This window comes from Adiantum capillus-veneris, chromosome 8 (assembly GCF_014529385.1).
Source record: "Adiantum capillus-veneris isolate H3 chromosome 8, ASM1452938v2, whole genome shotgun sequence".
NCBI lineage: Eukaryota > Viridiplantae > Streptophyta > Polypodiopsida > Polypodiales > Pteridaceae > Adiantum > Adiantum capillus-veneris.
In genome coordinates, this window is record NC_140938.1 from 157,569,013 (window position 1) to 157,589,822 (window position 20,810).

The 20,810-nt window shown below is 40.4% G+C and overlaps 1 protein-coding gene across 1 annotated transcript; it reads right to left on the reverse strand.

Annotated features, from left to right (window-relative positions):
• Positions 1 to 15,002: 15,002 nt before the first annotated feature.
• On the reverse strand, positions 15,003 to 19,079 carry LOC147453238 (uncharacterized). The gene is made up of 4 exons (XM_086518687.1): positions 18,362 to 19,079; positions 16,822 to 16,936; positions 16,350 to 16,744; positions 15,003 to 16,261 (listed from the first exon to the last, which is right to left on the reverse strand). The coding sequence occupies exons 1-4, from the start codon at positions 19,000 to 19,002 to the stop codon at positions 15,304 to 15,306; spliced, it is 2,109 nt and encodes a 702-aa protein (XP_086374813.1). The 5' UTR covers positions 19,003 to 19,079; the 3' UTR covers positions 15,003 to 15,303.
• Positions 19,080 to 20,810: the final 1,731 nt, after the last annotated feature.

Sequence of the window (20,810 nt, forward strand, 5' to 3'; positions counted from 1 at the left end):
TCAATGGTGAGTTGGTACAAATCCTTTCGAAAGTGACAGAGAACCAAGGAAAGAATTGGGATTTGGAATTGCCTAGTGCATTATGGGCTTACCGTACTTCGGTGAAGACAGGTACACGGTTTACTTCATTTCATTTGGTGTATGGAAAGGAAGCACTATTGCCTGTGGAAGTAGAGTTGCCTGCAGTCAAGATGTTAGAGAAGTTTCTTGGGCCGCCTAGTGATGCATTCAAAGAGAGGCTCTTACAGCTACAAAGGTTCAGCTGGATAGGATGAGCGCATTGGAACATTATGGGCAGATGCAGGATAAGGCTTTGGCAAAGATAAATGAAAAGGTCAAAAGTAAGGGTATCAAGAAGCATGACTTGGTTTTGTGCTACAACACTAAGCTGGACAACACCTTCCAAAAGAAGTTTCAGATTAAGTGGGAAGGCCCTTTCAAGGTAGTGGAGTGTTTTTCGAATGGTACATATCAGTTGGCTAACCTGGATGGGATTCTACATAAGTCAAGGGTAAATGGATTGCATCTTAAATTGTATCATGCTAGATTAATGATGGTGGAGCAAGATGAGATGTCTATGGATCAAGCAGTGTTGGTGAAGAATGAGGAGACTTGTGACGCTGCGAGTCTCATATCACTTTTTGTTGCTGCCAGGCAATGGTGGTCTAGCCTACAGGCAAATGGTGAAGCTCCACGAACATGGAAAGCTTTAAGCACTTCCATCATGAAGCAGTTTTTGGCTATTGATGCCAAAGACAAAGTACTCACCAAATGGTGAAGCTTGAAGCTCTCTGCCTACAAATCTATTCACAAATATGTATACAAATTTTGGGATTTACATCTCAAAGCCACTGTCTTCAAAAAGATGGGTTTTGGAGAGCAAAAACAACAATTTTGTGCGGGTTTAAATGAGAATATGGCGGAGTATGTTAACTCCCAAAGGCCATGCACCATATCTGCGGTCATACACCATACCATGGTGGCTTCACGAATCAACTTCCAACAAGGGACTAAGAGAAATCTTAAACCCACAGAAAACAAGGACCGTAACGAGCCTAAGGGAAAGGATAATGTCCAAAAGTCTCCCAAAGGCAACACCAACAACAACAAAGCTAAGGAGAAGGGAGTTTATAAAGGCAAAAATAAACTCTCTCTTGAAGAGCTAGAGTGTTATCAAAAAGATAACCATTGTTTCAAGTGCGGAGAGCAAGGGCATGCCTATCGTGCTAGCCCCCACAAGAATACACGTGATGAGCCTCCTAGAGCTACCTTGGTCAAAATTCAAGAAGAGGATACTCATCACAAAGGATATCCTCTATGCCATGCTTGGGGAAAGGTAAGAGAACGTGATCCTTTTATTCTCTTTGACCCTGGTTCTACTCACAATCTCATATCCACAGAGTTGGCCACCAGGCTAGGCATCCAAGCCTATGAGATGGGAGATTTCCTACCTGCCGATGGTGCTTTCAAGGGGCAAGAAGCCTCAGTCACTCCCTTAATTGGGAAATTGAGGCTCCATGTCCAAAGCTATGTGGACAAGGAGGATTTCTTTATCTCTCCTCTCAAGCACAAGGACACCATGGTTTGATCGCATGGCTGCCAATGTTAAATTCCCTAAAAGGCAAATCTACTTTAGGTTTAGGGAAAAAGATATGTACATAGATGCTAAGGAGTTGGGTAGTAACATACCTCTTGTACATAAGCAAGCTTTCAATAAGTCAATAAAGAGTTCTATTTCCGTGTACATGATTTTTGTTAAAGATTCTCAAAATGAATCTAATTCTTTAGCAAAAGAAAATATAAACAATCAAAAGGAATTAGAATTATTCAATTTCCTCAAGGGGTTCCAAGATGTTTTTATTGACGATATTCCTTGTGAACTGCCTCCCAAACGAGGCAATGACATGACCATGCAATTGAACTTATTCTAGGAAGTTCACCGCCTAATTAACCTCCTTATAGAGTTTCGGTAAGTGCATGAGTTAATTGAGAAATGCATGGTTAGGCCTAGCTCATCTCCATTTTGTTCACCAGTGTTATTAGTGCAAAATAAAGACGGCACATATCATATGTGTGTCGACTATAGAGCACTAAATAGGATCACTATCAAGAATAGATTTCCCATTCCACGAATAGAAGACCTATTTGATAAGCTACAAGGGTCAACCTACTTCAGTAGGATTGACCTAAAAAGTGGCTACCATCAAATAAGGAGAGTTGATCAAGACATTTTAAAGACCACATTTTGCACTACATTTGGTCTTTACGAGTACATTGTCATGCCTTTTGGCTTGACCAATACACCAGCCACATTTAACCGCTTGATGGAGAAGCTTTTCAGGCCTCACCAAACCTTTACTGGAGTGTTTTTTGATGATATAATCATCTACTCTAATTCATTAGGCAAACACAAGTCACACCTCCAGGTAATATTTCAAGTTTTACGAGAGAATAATCTTTATATTAATGGAAAGAAAAGCAATTTTTTCTTACAAGAGATTCAGTATTTAGGTCACATTATCTCTCAAGGTGGCATCCAAATGGATCTATCCAAGCTAGAGGTAATAAAAGGATGGCCTAATCCAAGGAATCTGCATGAACTAAGAAGCTTTATAAGTATATGTGCATACTATAGACGCTTCATAGAAAAGTTCTCACAAATTGTGGGACCATTACACGACCTAACAAAGAGAAACGTTTGGTATATATGGTCCACCAAAGAGAACAGTTCTTTTGAAAATCTTATCTCTCAACCTATGCTTACACTACCGGATCTCTCAAAGCCATTTGAGGTCCAATGCGATGCTTGTGGTGATTGCCTTTGGAATTGTTTTGCTCCAAGAAGGGTATGCCATAGCCTATGAAAGTCGAAGCCTTGACCTTGTTGAACAAGCTCTAGGCATATATGAGAAGGAACTCTTAGCAGTTCTACTACATGCTCTAGATTCGTGGAAGCACTATTTACTAGGGACTCCTTTCATTTTGCAAACGGATCACCAAAGCCTTAGGTACTTCATGATACAGACCAAGCTCTCCGACAAACAAATGAGGTGGGCAAATTTTCTTTTGCAATTTCATTTTCATATTTCTTACATTGTTGGCAAGCATAATTAAGTAGCCGATGCACTCTCAAGATGACCAAGAGTGAATGCGGTATCCATAGCAACTCACAATGATCCATCTTCTATGATACATGAGTATGCTATCGATCCCGACTTTAGAGATGTGATTTCAGCCCTTGCACTAGGGAATAAAGAAGGTCCATTTACCCTACAAGATGATTATCTTCTCTATGGCAATAGACTATGCATTACTAACTCACTATGTGAGAATCTCATGCTCCTCATTATGTGGGGCATAGAGAGATTCAGTCTACCCTAAAAGGGATAGAAACATATTTCTATTGGCCTGCCATGAAAGCAAACATACAAGAGTATGTTTCAAAATGTGTGGTATGTCAAAAGAAAAAATTTGATAAAGGGAAGCAACCTGGACTGCTTCAACCTTTGCCAATCCCTAATTCACCGTGGGAGAGCATATCCATGGATGGTATCTTTGGATTTCCCAAGTCTATCCATGGGAACACAAGAATATGGATGATAGTAGACAGGTTTAGCAAACAAGCACATTTCATACCTATCAAAAAAACTATCAAAGCCCATCAAATGGAAACCCTCTTTATATCACAAATCTTCAAGTACCACAGCTTGCCAATGTCCATAGTGTCGGATAGAGATTCTAGAATGACCGGTAATTTCTGTAAGGGTCTCTTTGAGAATTTAGGTACAAGGCTAAACTTCTCTTTGGCCTATCATCCCCAAATGGATGACCAAAGTGAAATAGCTAACCTAACCATTCTTGATCTACTAAAAGCTTATGTCACAGAAGTAGATCAAAAGTCCCAATGGGATAAGTACTTACCCTTAGTGGATTATGCTTACAATAGCATTGTACATACTTCCATGAGAAACGCACCTTTTGAGGTGATAGAGGGAAGATCAAAAAGCCCCCTGTTACTCAAGGTACATGGGAATATCTTCGCTGTAGATGAATATAGCCGAGACCTGCAAGAATCTTTCCAAAAAATTAAGGATGATATATCCATCTCTCAGCAAAGGAAAAAGGTTGCTGCTGATAAGCACAAAAGAGCCCTAGCCTTTAAACAAAATGATTGGGTCTTGCTCAAGTTTCCCACGGCTTGATTAAGGCACACAACGGGTAAGAATCCTACGGGACACCAAAAGTATTATGCTAAATTAGCAAAAAGATATGGCCCCTTTCAGATTCTTAGGCCAATCAATGAGATGACCTATCAACTCAAGTTGCTCGACCATTGGCTCATGCAAAAATACTTTCCACATGAGTTTATTAATGCCTTATAAAGGAGAGACACCTCAAGAAGCAATCACTGAAGACCCACCGGAGATTGAGGACCAAGAAGAGGTACTATAGTCCAAGTCCATTCTCCGACACAAAGACAAGGTATTACAAGGCGGTAAGACTATCAAACGATATCTTCTCAAGTTTAAAAACTGTCCTTTTGAAGATGCTAGATGGATGCAAGGCATACAGCTAAAGGATAACCTAAACCTTGTCAATGCTTACAATGATTTCCTAGAGTAAGCAAATGCAAATATTATAAATGAACAAACTTTTTGTCTTCTAAGACTCTCTTTTTCTTTATTGTGCACACATGTTAATGAGTATGCATGCTTAGGATCATGTTTGTGGAGACGACGTCTCCCGAACACCAAGTACAGCTTGTCACTCTACTATGGAAGATTGATATGGACTAATGTGCAGACATGGTTGCGACAGCTAACGCTCTCAAGTACCAAATGGACTAGTCATCCATTCTGGGACGATGTTGTAGGGTAAAATAGGGATCCTCTACCCGCTAGCAAACAGACTAATGACTAGGCTTTATCTTCTCTACCTCATAGTGGAGGATGACTATGATTTCAAGAGAGAGATAATTTCATAAAAACTAATATCTAATACTTCCAAATGATTTTCTCATGTTAAACTGATCATTTAATATGGGGAAGTACCACAGGGGTAGAAGCTAGAATATTGGTAAGGCTGCCAGACCGGTATCTGTCAAGGATCCAAAGGAGGGAAAACAGGGATCCAAAGAGGGACAGTCTGCAAAAGAGAAATGTGCTTCAATGGGGCTTAAAAGACCTAAGGTTCAGCTCCATTAAGACTTCCATTGGCTAAGGTTCCAAAAATTAACTCTTTTATCCAATGGCCAAAGCAAGGGGAAATTGGATGGTCATCGGAAGACTGAAAAGTCTTCTCACATCCCTAGAAAGGAGGGGGTGAGCCCTTATTGTATGGGATAAGAGAGAAACACACACACACACACACACACACTCCAAGGCTCCCCCTTTACATAAAGGGAATATTGGAAACATGTCAGGCTCCTAGGCGAGTTACCCCCAACCTCCCCTCAAATTCTATTGGATGGCCATAGCGGTGGATCAATGAGAATTAGGCTAGAGTAAAATTAGTCTAATCAATTAAAAAATGCTTGATAAAAGAACCAATAGAAATTAATCTCCCTAGAAGACTATTGGACAGTCTACCAAGGGGGACAATGAGCATTCAACAGCCCAATGGCTTGCCTGATTCCTATTGGCCAGAAGACTAAGAAGTCCTATGAGAGTTTAATTGAATTATTTAATTACCTAAAGCTCTCACAAAAGGTGAAAGGGGGACATGTGTCACAAGGATAGCAATTATGCTTCTAAATTGTCATTGGCTAAGCTCTACAGGAGCCGAGAGGATGCCAGCATGAGAAAATAGCAAGAGGGGTCGACCAAGATGAGTGAAATTCCATGAGGAACTGATAAGATGAATCCTCCTCCCTACCTCCCTATTTATAGGCCCATGGCCTTGTAAGACTCCCTTCTCATCCGCCCTTGGCCCAAGTCCTTGACCCTGCAAGGTTGCCCTTGGCATGACATTACACCCCCCTTGAAGAAGTGTTTTTGTCCTGGAAAACAAAAATGGAAAACTTTTTGTTAAGAACACTAATGTTTTCCCAAGTGGCACCTTCTTTAGGTTGATCTTCCCACTTGACTAAAGCTTGTCAATGTACACGATGATGCGTACATAAATCATGATAATCTAAGATTCATTCTAGTTCATGAGGTTGGGTAGGAGGTTCAACGAAATCAACCAGAATCTGTTGATCAATGACATTGTTGTCCCCATGCAATTGTTTACTTAAATGACTTACATGAAATACTAGATGAATACAAGAATGTGCCAGTAATGAGAGTTTGTAGGCTCAATCACCAATTCGCTTTAGTATCTTGAAAGGCACATAGTATCTTGGACATAATTTAGGTGTTGGCCCAATCTTCAGACATTTTGAATGCTCTGGAACACGCAAAAATACCTCTTCCCGTTCCGTGAAGGAAACTTGCCGACATTTCTTATCAACGTACTTTTTATACCAATCATGGGCTTGTCGAACATTTTGACAAGCCAGTTTCAGCATATCCATATGGTCTTGGATGAAATCCTTGACCTATTGGAGGATTTCAGTTGCCAACCCCACCGTAACCAAAGACCTAGGTTGAAAACCATCCATTAGCATGAAAGGACTAAATCCCATTGTTACATGCTTAGCATTGTTGTAAGAAAACTCAAGAATAGGTAGATAGTCTTCTGAGTATGATTGCTTCTTGCTAACGTATGCTCATAGCATATCCTCTGGCATTTGATTGACTCTTTCAGTCTGAGCATCCATTTTAGGATGACCTGTTGTACTGAGGTTGAGTTGTGTACCCAATCGTTTAAAAACATCCCTCCAAAAATGACAATTAAACTCGGGATAACGATCACTCACAATGTTACTTGGAAGTCCACACAAGTGAAATTACATGAAGAACTGCTAAGATGAATCCTCCTCCCTACCTCCCTATTTATAGGCCCTTGGCCTTGTAAGACTACCTGCTCATTAGCAATCCACCCTTGGCCCAGGTCCTTGAACCCCCATGGTTGCCCTTGGCATGACATTACTTCCCCCTTGGAGAAGTGTTTTTGTCCTCGAGAACAAAAGGGGGAAACTTCTTCTTGAGAACACTAATGTTTTCCCAAGTGGCACCTTCTTCAAGTCGATCTTTCCACTTGACTAAAGCTTTTCAACATACATACTAATGCGTATGTAAATCGTGATAGTCTAAGATTCATTTAGGTTCATAAGGCTGGGTAGGAGGTTCAACAAAATCAACCAGAATCTCATGGTCAATGGCATTGGCGTCCCCATGCAATTGTGTACGTAAATGACTTACATGAAATACCAGATGAATACGAAAATGTGCTGATAATGAGAGTTTGTAAGCTCAATCACCACCTTGCTTGAGTATCTTGAAAGGCCCACTGTATCTTGGAGATAATTTAGGTGTTGGCCTAGTCTTCTGACTTTATGAATGCTCTGGCACATGCAAAAATACCTCTTTTCCTTCCATGAAGGTAACTTCCTGATGTTTCTCATCATCGTACTTTTTATAGAGATCATGGGCTTGTCAAACATTTTGACATGCCAGTTTTAGCATATCCATATGGTCTTGGATGAAATCCTTGAAATGTTGGAGTTGAGCCAGTTGTTGCCAACCCCACTGTGATCGGTGACCTAGGTTGAAAACCGTACATTAACATGAAAGGACTAAATCCTTTCATTACACGCTTAGCACTTTTTTAAGCAAACTCAAGAATAGGTAGATACTCTTCCTAGTATGGTTGCTTCTTGCTAATGTATGCTCATAGCATATCCTCTAGCATTTTATTGCCTCTTTCAGTTTGAATATCCATTTTAGGATGATCTATTGTACTGAGATTGAGGTGTGTTCTTAATCGTTTAAACACAACCCTCCAAAAATGACTATTAAACTTGGGATCACGATCACTCACAATGTTACTTGGAAGTCCATATAAGCAAAATGTCTTGAGGAAATACTAAGAGGAATCCTCCTTTCTACCTCCCTATTTGTAGGCCCTTCTGCGCCTTGTAGGATTTTGTACCCATTAGCAGTTGGCCCTTGGCCGAGGTCCTTGACTCCCCAAGGTTGGCCTTGGCATGACATCTGCTTGTATTTTTAGCTTAAGTTTTGATGTGTGACATGCTCCCCTATTCTCGGCCAACTTGGGATCCAAGTCTTGTGGGAGCCCCCCCCCCGTTTTCACAGCGCCGTGACAAGGGGTGGAAGACCCCCCCTTTACATAAAATTTGTTTGGCTATTATGGTCGTGTGGGAACAGACTCTCTATTAGGTGGAAAGAGAGAGAGACGGTTAGAGATGGAGAGAGAGAGAGAGAGAGAGAGAGAGAGAGAGAGAGAGAGAGAAAACTTTTTCATTCATTGATATGCCCAATTACTGCATAATACCTCTCTTTTATAACTTTCCCATGCCCCTTGGTGCCTCGTTCTAGGCAGCCATTCAATCCTCCCATAAACCTTAATGTAAAGCCTAGAGAGTAGTGCACTTTACGGCTTAACACTTGGCATAGTCTGGTGGTAAGATTTTTGGCACAAAAATCTGACTCTAGTCCGACAATTCCCTTGATCCAAAAACTTAGTGCTCGTAAAATAACATGATGCAAAGTGCAGTGCCTGGAGTATACTCCAAGGTACACATATACACCACGATAGACCATGAAACACCACCCTTTTTTCCCCCAAGCATTAAAAAAATGCAAAGCACAATTCTTGGAACTTAATCCAAGATGCACAATATAGTTCCTAAAGCTGTATATTGCATTACAATCACCAAACCGGGTATAGTGTGCCTTCTCACCAAAAAATGTGAATACAACTGCACCATTTATTGGCAACATGCTAGGGCTAGAACCCATCAAGTAAATCAACATCCATGAGAGCTCATACAAAACAAACTTGTAGAACCATAAATTAATGAGAAAATCTCCACTCCATTGAGTAGATTCCATATTTAAGTCAATCACTTCAAAATAATCTTCATTGTTTTGCAAACAAGAATCAAAATTCTTCAACAAAAAATCCTTTGCTTTGACACATCCTTTGTAAACAACATTGCAAGCTTTGGCTTCAATTTGTAAAGCTATGCTTTCAACAAGCACGTTGAAATCCAATATCATTAGCTCCATGTTATTTGTGCAAAGAGAAACTTCATTTATTTAATGCAATTTGGACTTCAAGACACCAAACATGATCTCCTTCTAGGCTTACAATGAGAAAAAGCCATAAGTTCTTTGCATCATCAAGCACAAAAATAAGCATTAATTTGCTCAAAATCACAACGTCACCACCTTTCCTAGCATGGATAAGCATACAAGCCCCATCATGGGGTTTACATAGGTACCAATTTTGTGGATAAATACACATATCCCATCACACAACAGTGCCTCAAGCAAACAATCATTTAGCATACCCTCAATTTGTGAAATAGGTTGCTTCACACACATCACAATTTGTTTCTCATGTTTGGACATTTCATCAAGAAGAACTTCATTTTGATTAGTTGTCATTTTAACAAGCAACACAAAAATCTTCTCCTTGTGCAAGATAATTCACAAAAGCATCAGTGACATCATCTTCTTTATCATCAAGAAGTGAGGGTTTATTTTCATCATGATTTTTCTTCAATGTTTCATCACAAAGATCATCAAAGCATTCATTTACTTTAGAGTTGCAAACATTGATTTCCTGATTCATTCCATGATAATCAACAAACAAATCTATGTCATCATCGTCATCATTTAAGACAGCAAAACTATGCAATTCTCCATCAAAAATTGATGGAATTTGATCCATAATGCTTTGGTAATGGTGCAAGATGTGAGTATAGATCTACTCAAGGAATCTCCTTGGATCTCTTGGCTCATAGGGTCCTCTCTCCTTGCTCCAGTCTCCATCCCATTCTTACCATTCCCATGTTCATCATGGTCGTCGTCATTATTATATTGAATAAGATAACCTCCATCCCCTTCTTTGGCTACAACATGCCATGCTTTAAACAGTTTCTTTATAAACTTTTTTTCCTCAAGAAACTCATGCAAATGCTTTGCATTTTCTCTCAACTCCTTGATTAAATTCAAATGTCTATATGTTTCTCATGTGTTCTCTCCATGATTACAAAACCACTTAAGCCCTTTATTCAATGCATCAACAAAATCATCCACACATTGCTTGGGTTTATGCAACTTGTTGTGTGTGATACCATACTCAATCACGTAATTATCCCTCCATGGCTATACATAGTAGAGAGAGAGAGAGAGAGAGAGAGAGAGAGAGAGAAGAGAGAGACTCACACTCAATAGACCATAGTGTACATACAATATATTTACAGTATATGTTATCAATCATATACAAAAGGAAGTGTTTATGTACAAAAGGTCTCACAGCCAATATCCGGCATCTCATATCTCTAGGTGCCTTTTGAAAAGGCTACACACATATATGTAATATGTGTCACATCAAAAATTGAACTAGGTGTCGAGGAGTTCCCATGCCCACCTTTCAAATTATGTGTTGTCTATTTGAATTTTACTAACAGTGAGTGTATGATGGTTTGTAGATTGGAATTGTGGGAGTTGACAAGGAGGCGCCGGAAAATAATAATTCTCTCGGTCATTTTATTATAGCGCATTATTTAGATCTTTTATCAATAAGCCACTATGGTTGCTTTGTAAATAGGACAGTGAGAACTCACCTTAAGAGGGTCATGCAATAAGTAGTGTGTTCCACTCATAACTAAAGTGGGACTAAAGTGTAAAAGAGGGGCCTCCAATTTTTGGCACCAATAATAATATCAAATATCAAACACCAAACTTCACAAGAGGTGCTGTGGAGTTCGGGACTGCAATCTTTCTTGTGTAGATGCCCAAAATTTTTCCCTTTCCCCTCTCTTAAGCTATGTCTTGGGCTATGGAGCTTGACTGTGTCACCTTCCTGTGTAAGAGTGTGTAAGAGGTTGTCTCCTACTATTATGTGTAGATATGTCAACATCTCCATCTCTTCTTTCTATGTCAACATCAACCCTTCTATCTCTCTCTTTTTCCTTCTCCATCATGGCAAGGTCAATGGTTGGCTTTCATGGCCAAGGGTGGAAGCCCACCCTTGCTCCCAACAGCTTCAAACATACCCACTTTTAGCTTCAAAAGCATAACTTTTGGTCCTTTGAAGCCACATTTGACATACATTTAGCATTAAGCTTGCTTGTTATCAAGCCCTGATCAATGTTCAATGATCATGTAAAGTTCAATTAGGTTCATTTTGCATCCTTCTGCTCTTTTTCCCATCCTGGAAGCAGAGGGACACGATAGCAGATGAGATAATTTCATGGAGGTTTATAAATGATATTGTCTATGCCATTAGTGCGCAAACGAGAGAAGATCATTCCATTTTGACTTGTGTGAGCAATGGAAGTTGTGTGAAACAAAAAAGGATTCCAACAACTATGCAATGAAATCAAGGAATTGGTGGCAAGACAAGAAACTCCTTAAAGAGAACTTATGAGAAATGGGGAAGTGGTTCTCGTGGTTAGAGAAAAGAATTCACCACCGGGGTGGTAAAGATGCAAATGTATGTCCATAATATTGTCTTTTTCTTCTAAACTAGATTTGTAAATATATCTATGATTTCTTTTAGCAAAACGCAAGCCTGTGAGAGGAAGCACATGTTCCACATGCAAACTTGTTTGAAATGGTTCACACAAGTTGGCTTGTAGAAGGCTACAAACAAAAGATCTCATTGTATGATCCTTATGTCATAGATGTAATAAACTCATGCATACAATACACAAAGCAATATGCATTTTTGATAGGTCGTTCTGCGGGCAAAGGTCTCAAAATGGAGGAATTAAATTGTAAGACATCATTAGGTCATACTCCATCCCTATCAAATGTCACACATGTCATGTAAGATGTAGTGGCAGAAACCATGCTTTTTGAAGAGCCAACACTACACGGAGTTGACAGACAATACAAAAAATAGAGAAATTTTATATTTTCTAATAATTCTCACAAAGTTGATTATATGATGGAGTCCAAGCAAAGACAACAAAGAGGGAAACCAAGAAAGATAAGCTTTGAGCATGCATGATGCAACAGAGGCAGATGGTGAGGGTGGAGCAGATGAGGAGGCTATTGTCAAGCATAATGATAGTGATTTGTCAAATCTTGTGGTTTTGAAAGAAGAAGCCCCAGCTTCATGGCTTTGCAAAGAAATCCAGTGCATTGCTCACAAAAAAATGGGGTTATAAATGGTAAAAAGCGCAATAACATCTTGCACGGTCGCTCACCTAGCATTGTGGTACCTATATTTTGGTATAAACAAAAGATTCCAAGAAAAGGAAAGGCAGACTCAAAATGGATGTGGTGTCACATTGATGTCACCCACACAAGATTATGTCTAAGAAAATCAAAGAATCACCTGAACAATATGCTTTTTTGGCCAATTGATATGGTTATCATGTTTCTCAACAAGAGCTAGAACACATTTTGAGTGCAAGATCAAGGTTCAAACAAGATTGATGTCTTTACAGGAAATAGCTAGCATCAATGTGCATGATGCCACATCTGCAAACAAAAATGAAAGTGTACACAATCCACGAAGCAAAAAGTAGAGCCATGGTATCTCCAAAGATGCAGAAAAAAAGAGCTTCATAGCGGTTGGTGAATTGTAAGCTACAATCTTGGCTGAGCACAACATTGCGGTAGGTAAACATGTGATTTTTCATGTAATGACACATAGTTTATGGAGTTCACAACAAATAAGAACCACTATGCACATTACATGTCCAAATTTTTTGAGTGGAAAAAACGTGAACGAGTTATTTCTTGCATGCAAACACATGTACTTTTGTATATGCGAGTTCTAGTTCCACATAATATGTAGCGCATGATAATGCATCAACCATCCCTATCTGCACATAAATTATTAAATCACTCATTGACCAATAGCTAAAACTTTGGCATTTTTAAAAATTGTCCAAGAAAAGGTTTGGATTTTGAGATGTTATACCTTCCTACCTTGCAAACCATTGTTTTTACCCTTAATGCTAGTTAGTTGTACTTTATTATTTAACCTTTATGTTGACAATGCAAGAAAAATACAAGTATCCATGTTTTTGGATTTCAACATCAAGGTTTTTATTGTTATAATTGAATTAAGTCAAAATAATTACAATGCCCACCCTCTATATGCTTGTATATTTTATATATTTCAATCAAAAGATTGATAGTAATCTTGATGTCCAGTCCATGCACATTGATGAATTGATGGGTAATGAGTGGTCAATATGGGACCCATCAATATATGCTACGAATGTTCGGCCAATGGAACACTCAATGGATGTGCGACATCCAAAGTGTTGAGTGGTCATTATGGTGTAATTCAATGAACACTAAGAATGTTCGATTTGCCTTGGATGCACACATCATTATGGTGTAATTCAATGGACACTAAGAATGTTTGATTTGCCTTGGATGCACACCAATGTATGCACAAATTCTTGATTTGGATGGGGTAGTTATTTCATCAGATGCTCAAAGTGTTTGGTTTGCCTTGCAATTAATTTTACAAATGCTAACAATAATTGATTAGGATGGAGTGATCAAGTTTTCAGAGGTCAAAATAAAAACTAATAATGGCACTTAGTGTCTTAGAACTGTATAGATATCTACAAAGAGTAACAGGTATAGACACTAATGCAGCAAGGGTATCATAGCATACACATGTATGTAATGGAGAGGCTATTGCTGAGGTACTTCCTCAACCAATTTTAGAAACCCCTAGGAGAAAGACAACAAAAGACATTTTAGTGTTCTTTCTATTCAGATTGAAGGAGGGACCGCAATTTATGTAAACAAGAGGTAAAGAACCCAAGGTCAATAATGCAAGATGTAAGGATGACTTAGGAAAAGAACCCTGCCACAACTAATGTAAGTTAAGTACGGTCGATTTATACATTATAGTTTTGAGCTGTGTAAATAAAGGTTAATTAAATTGGAAAATGAACCCAAATAAGTAGGCATTTAGATGCATAAGGGAAATGAAGGCAAGCAACAAAGGCATGTATCAAACCCATCTTTGGGAAGCTTGTTTGTCATAGAAAGTCATCAATATTATTTAGGTGAATCTACACAACTCCCTTATTGCGCATCGTCTTTTACCACCTTCTCCGTGAATCTACAGGGCACCCCCATGACACTCTCCCTTAAACAAAGCCACCTATCAAGCCCCCAAAAAAACCCCTTACACAACTCTCGGCGATTGTAATAATATCGAAATAACAAACTGCAATAGGTCTGTAGTAGATGTGTCAGTACCTTAAGTCACAGAACTTAATTTTCAATTAGCCAAGGGCCTTTGAAGTGAGCTAGGGCTTGTTGAGCAAAAACCACCATTAACAGTGTAGCACTGAAACTTTGACTCCATGAAGATCAATAAAAGGACTAACTCAGTGAACAATGTAAGACATGCCCTATTGGTCTTTGTGAAGCAGCTATAGTCAGGCTAAACCCCATGCAGATCCCATTTTTGTTAGGCAAAATAGCTGTTTAAGCGAACAAAATGTGACTTGCAATATGATTTTTAACTACACTGTAGATACAACCTATGAAGATAGATCCACCACTGCTCGTGTGACAGATACGACAGGCTGACTAGAACCTGTCAACCAGACAGCCTTCACTTGAAATACACTAGCCCATGCATAAGAGAGGTGCCCCAGTCCATGCCCTTTTCTCGTTTCCATTGTTTCCAAGTACACTGCCATGTAACCCTAAGGAGGGAAAGACCCAGTAATGTAACTCAACCATTACAACATCATTATGCTCTCAACTGAACATGCAAAGCTCCACATTAGATTCGACTCGTACCCTCATGTCCTAAACGATCATTTGTATAACAATACTCACCAAAACACCCAACAGATTAGAAGAGATTCTTCACCACTGAACTAGAAGCAAAAGGGACTACTCAAAACATTGGCATCTCCAGAAGCAAGGATCTCAATAAGTAAGTTTCTCATTCCCAACCTTGCTCCTTCAAAACTCCTCACTACAGCAGCAGCAGCAGCAATCAAAAACCACAAATTGACTTACCATTGAGACAAGCCCCTATAAAGTAAGAGCAACACATCCCACAAATTGACTTACCATTGAGACAAGCCCCTATAAAGTAAGAGCAACACATCCATCTTTGGAATCTCTTGACTCGTACGGAACAAACATCTCAGTCACCTTTGGAATCAAGACCTGGAGACGGTCTTAGTTGACCTGGAGAATGCCACATGAAGAGTGCAAAATACATCTAGTACCTATACCTTCCTCTTTCGGATCTGCCGCCATAACTATCTGACCTTGATCCCCTGTCCCTATCACCATAGTCCCTGCCACCTCTAGGACCTCTGTCGCGGCGACGATCATCATAGGAGTCACCTCGATAACCACGGCCACCACCACCTCCTCCCCTGGTATTGTTATACCTTTCCCTTCCAGATCTACGACCATAACCTTCGTCATCCTGATAATCAACCCCTTTGCGTGATGGCATATCAATTTCATTTGAACTGCTCTCATCTTCATCAGAGCCTAAACGTCTGTTGGAATCTCGAGATTTTGGAAAGCCGCCCCGGGATGGTCTCCTCTCAGGCGGTCTAGAATTGTTTCTCCGCTCTCCCTCCCACTTTGGTTGCCTAATAAAAAGGCCTGCGAGAGAAGAGGCCTTTTTACCACTGCCTCTGGTTTTCTCCTTTGACTCATCCACTGACTCCTCATCCTCATCAGAGGCCCTTGAATAGGCCTTTTTACCACTGCCTCTGGTTTTCTCCTTTGACTCATCCACTGACTCCTCATCCTCATCAAGGGCCCTTGAATAGGCCTTTTTACCACTGCCTCTGGTTTTCTCCTTGGACTCCTCCGCTGACGACTCATCCTCATCAGAATCTTTGGACTCTAATATGTCGTCCAGGACATCAAAAGGGTCTTTTTCCTCTGTGTTCTTATCGTCGTCGTCACTGCTACTCTGATCACTTTCAGTATCACAACTTGCCAAGGACGTCGAACCCTTGAAATTTCCGCGCCCTTGAGCAGATGAAGACACCATGCTACCCTTTTTATCCTTGGCTTTATTCACCTCTTGTTCTGTGTCCTCAACTAAAGAGGCATCATCACAGATTTTAGCTGAATCGACTGCATAAGTTCGTTGTGGTCGCCTACGGCTACATTCTACACATCTGTCCTTTGTATCGAGGTTCATGAAGGAGCATCTGCAAGCATCAATAACAAAAAAGATTTTAAGCGCTAAAAAGAAGCAGCATGACCGATGCAAAAAGCGAAAAACAGTGGACATGTTACCTTGGACACTTCCACTGGTGTGCTGATGGGGCTGTCGTTTCTAGCCTAGCTTCCGCCTTACCGGTATTAGTGCTTCCCTCTCCCAACGGAGTATCAATTTTTTTAACATCTATTGTCTCCTCCTTCACAACTTTTACTTTATCTGGCTTAGAGCTTTTGATTACTTTCTCTGGAGTTGCACTTTCTGTTTTGTCCAATAAAGATCGATGGAGAGCATGTGGGGATGCCTCCCTTGACTTCCTGCTCAGTGTAATGATCTCTCGCAACAAGTGCGAGATGGATAATCTCACATCTTCCTCCAAGGTACCGTCCACAATACTGAAATGCAGTAGCCTTGTCACGTCCGACAACTTGGGCTGCGTGTTTGCAGACTTATCACTAGAGTCTTCAGTCAACTGAAATTCCACTTCTTGCATGTTAAATTCAATGTATTTGGTACAAAGACTACTAGTTCTTACCATTATTCACTCACACTATCCTCAAGGTGAAAATGCTGACGCAATCTTTTTTGGGATGCAGCTGCATCTGAATCATTGAGAGCACATCCATATCTCGCAACAATGCGGAGGTCAATCTGTGATAAAGACCTGCCAGTATCAGCAAGGCTTTTATCAGAAGGTTGACTTCGAAAAAAAACACATGTTACAGTAGCCAGAAGGAATCAAGATTTTGATGAGGTCAAGATGTACGACCTGCAAGGAGGGTCCATAAAAGACTAAAACACAGTAGCCAATATCATTTCAACATACTATTAATACAAAGATCTGAGGATCACAAACAGTTTCATTTAAAGTCACAAGCGGATCTTTAGATAAAACTAAGATTTATATTTAAGCATATACCAATTCCTTATCTTTGTAAATCTCAATCTAGCTGCTGCTAGCGTCCTAGACATCGAGATGACAAAAGGACACTAATAACTAAGTCCATCAAAAGACCACAACTAAATAATCAATGGTTGATACGCTAGTGCTCCGCACGAGCTTCGAAACACAATACCCACATGTTATAGAAGCAGCTCCAGCTACCAGGAAATTCATGATACAAACAAAAAACAGACAAGATAAAGATACTAAAATAGATCATGTATGCTAGAGATCAATTCTGAAGGCTCAATGGTGGCTGCCAAAGCTAAACCCATGATGTATTCCACCCCTCACACTGCTCAATGAGAAAAAGTAACCGACATCCCACATTATGATATTCATTGTTTTTTCTCTTTACTGCAGCCATTTCCATGTTCTTATGTAGATTTCCCTTATTCATGCCCAGCCAAGCTAGTATAAAAAAGAATCAGAGTCTGTGTGCAGCCACTCTTTCACCTGACCTCTCATAGGGCCATGTGCATCCCACATTTATAGAAACACTTTTAAAGTTTGACCTTTCGGTGTACAATTCAATCATTTACATGCCTTGATAAATTGTGCCCCATGAACCCAAGTGCTTTCATTTAGTCACAGTATCGACCGAAACTGCTACATCCCACCACTGAAATTGGCATTCCCCCTGCCTCTTTCGGATCACACTCGATACTCTCATCATCTGGCCATTTTGCCTCCATGACTTTACGCTCGATCAATATCATCTCCTCTCCCACTTACATATAGCCCCTACCACCATTGGGGCCATGTCAACTTAAAACTGCCTCCGCCACAATTGACCAGCCTCTACTCCACCTCTTCAGTCACTCTCTACTCTACCACACCACTACATTTTTTAATGAGGACCTTAATTTCAATCCTTCAAAAAAAGTTACTTTGTGACAGTACATTCAGCGCAACTGCTCAACAGGAGACACCAGCAATGGCTGTCCTGAAGAAAACCACAAGCTAGTCTTAACCCCATAAAGAAATATCCGCATTCATAAGCCCTCAGCCATGGCCAGTAAGCACGACCGTTGGATGCTTTCCACACATTACCCTTCCTGAAGAACTCAAGCTTTTAGCCTTGCAAAGGACACACCTAGCAAGCAAACAGATATTCAAAAATAGGGCATCAACAAGAGACCCTACTCGAAAATGGAGTCGTGAGCTTGTGAGAACTTGTGGATTGTCGTTTTGACACATTCAAGATCCTCAAAAATGCTGCTTGCACCATTTGCAAGAGGTGCTCTCCTTCCATCCTTAAAGTAACCAGAATCCTGGAGATGTTCCAGAAAAGCAGTCCACCCAAGCAATGGTACCTTCTTCTCAGGAGGAGGCTTTATCTCTGCAGATTTTCTGTCATCCTTCAACTTAAGGACTCTGATTTCATCAAGTATTGACCTTGCCAGAGTCTTGTGCTCTTCTAGCTCAGCTTTCAGCGTGGAGACATGCTGTCTATGCTCTTCGACTATCTTAATCAATGCACTCTCTCCCTGCTCTCCATCAACTTTCAATGGCGTGGTTGATGCAGATGCAGCTAAACGGTCATCTGTAGACGGCATCTCCGTCTCTGCACGATCAACAGATGAGATTGCTTCTGGTTCCGCAGAATTCGCCATGCTAGCAGCTTCTGCCGCTGCGCTGAAAGATGGCGCGCAGCTGCCATTCAAAGTTGGTCCTAGAAGCCGCAACCTCTGCAGCCCTAGATGGGCAGAGGGGAGACTGGACAACCGCGGGACGTTACTGCTTCGCCTGACCTGCGAGAGGAAACCCCAGGAGCCTCTCCACATCGCACTGTGAATGTGTTGTGAGTGAGGAGAAACTTTGGTAAACCTAAACCTCCCTAAAACCCTTTTGCTCCATTGAAATTGCCAATGTAGTATTGCACGGGAAGTGCGGGTGGAAAAGAGGAGGGGGGAGAGAGAGTGTCATTCTAAGACTATTGGTGGTCAAATAATTCTCTCTCTAAGAATCCATGAAATTAACATTAATCTTAAGTCTCTCTTGTGAACCATAGTGATGAGTCCTCGAGAGAGCCGCTATGATAAATCATGAGGCATTGAACCTTGATAATGAATTATGTTGAGCCATCATGTTGAATCAGTTACAACTGAGTCCTATAAATCTATGAGTTTTTTATGATAAAAACAAAACCTTTGTATTCTGCCTCAAGCTTGGCTTGAGGGGGTGATTGTTAGGGTAAGACCATGCTTGTGGCACCACATAGGAAAGCCTAGACGCCTAGGAGAGGATAGATGATGAAATGGTCTAGTAGGAAGAGGATGCAACCTCTCTAGCCAATGGATGTAAAGCACCAAGTCTATATAAGAGGCTACTCTCTTATGAATCAATTGCACTTTTGAGACTTATCATTGTCTCTATAATCCACCTTATGCTCTTGCCGTAAGCTATAGCCTAACCCTAATTTTCATTTCTCTAACCCTAACCCTAGCATCATGGTGAGCTTAAGGCTTCATCCACCATAGCCTAGCTCACTAATGATGCTTAGTGTAGAGCACGCTTCTGCTCCCTATTTCCAACATTGTAGACATACACTTAAAAAACAAGATATCAGAGATTTATTTTTGTGCACCATTCTAATGCATCAAATTTGGTTTAATCACATTTGTGTACATTCTACGCTACAAGTGAGCACAATTCGGACACATTGCACACACAATTGTTAAGCAAGTGTGCAAGGGAGGTGGTGCTATTCTCCCCTATTGTTATAATCACAAAAAGACACACTCTGCTTCCATTAGCATGGGGGAATCCTAGTGTTAGGAGCCGAGTTTGGGCTTCCAGTGTTGGAAGTGAGTTCATTCAACCCTGTCAAGATGCTAGTTGTAACATTTAATGCACTAGTAACTTGTGTGTAGCGGAAATTGATAACATAGTGAGCATTTCATTAAAAATAAGTTCCTAATGAGCATAGAGAGAGTACTTAATTTGAGAAAGCAACCTAGCAATTTAGACCTAGCTAATTTGGCATTGACAATACTTGAAAAGAGAGAGAAATAGAACAATCGACAACTGTTGAGGACCGGATTTACATGGAACTAGTCTCCCCTCCATAAAGGCTGTGTATTATAGCTTCTCCCATCAAAGGAGACTTTTGTACAATACAATTCTTGTGTTCCTTGACAAAACTCGTTGGTGCAATGAAGATGGAAGCTTCATGCACCAAATTATGCTTGAAAAACACACCTAGTGTCCCTAGCCTCAGTCCCAAGACCTCACACACCTTCAAAAATAGTGAGAGCTAGCAAGGAATGAGGATAGATTGAGAGGAAATAGAGGTATCTTACGAGAAAGAAATATTCTCCTCACATAATCACTCTAATAGCATAGCTTAGTTTAGTAATTAGCATGGTAGAGGAGATTAGCATGCCATTGAAGCTTGGCTCTTGGTTGGATTTGCATTCCATAGCCAAGAGTTGTTGGTGTAGGCCTCTACTTCTCAATGCTTGGAGAAGGAGATGGAGTTCTTCTTGCACACATGAGTTGTGTGTGTGTGTGTGCATAAGGGAAAGAGGTATTTTTGTGTGTGCCAGAGCATTCAAAAAGTTTAAAGACTGGGCCAACACCTAAATTATCA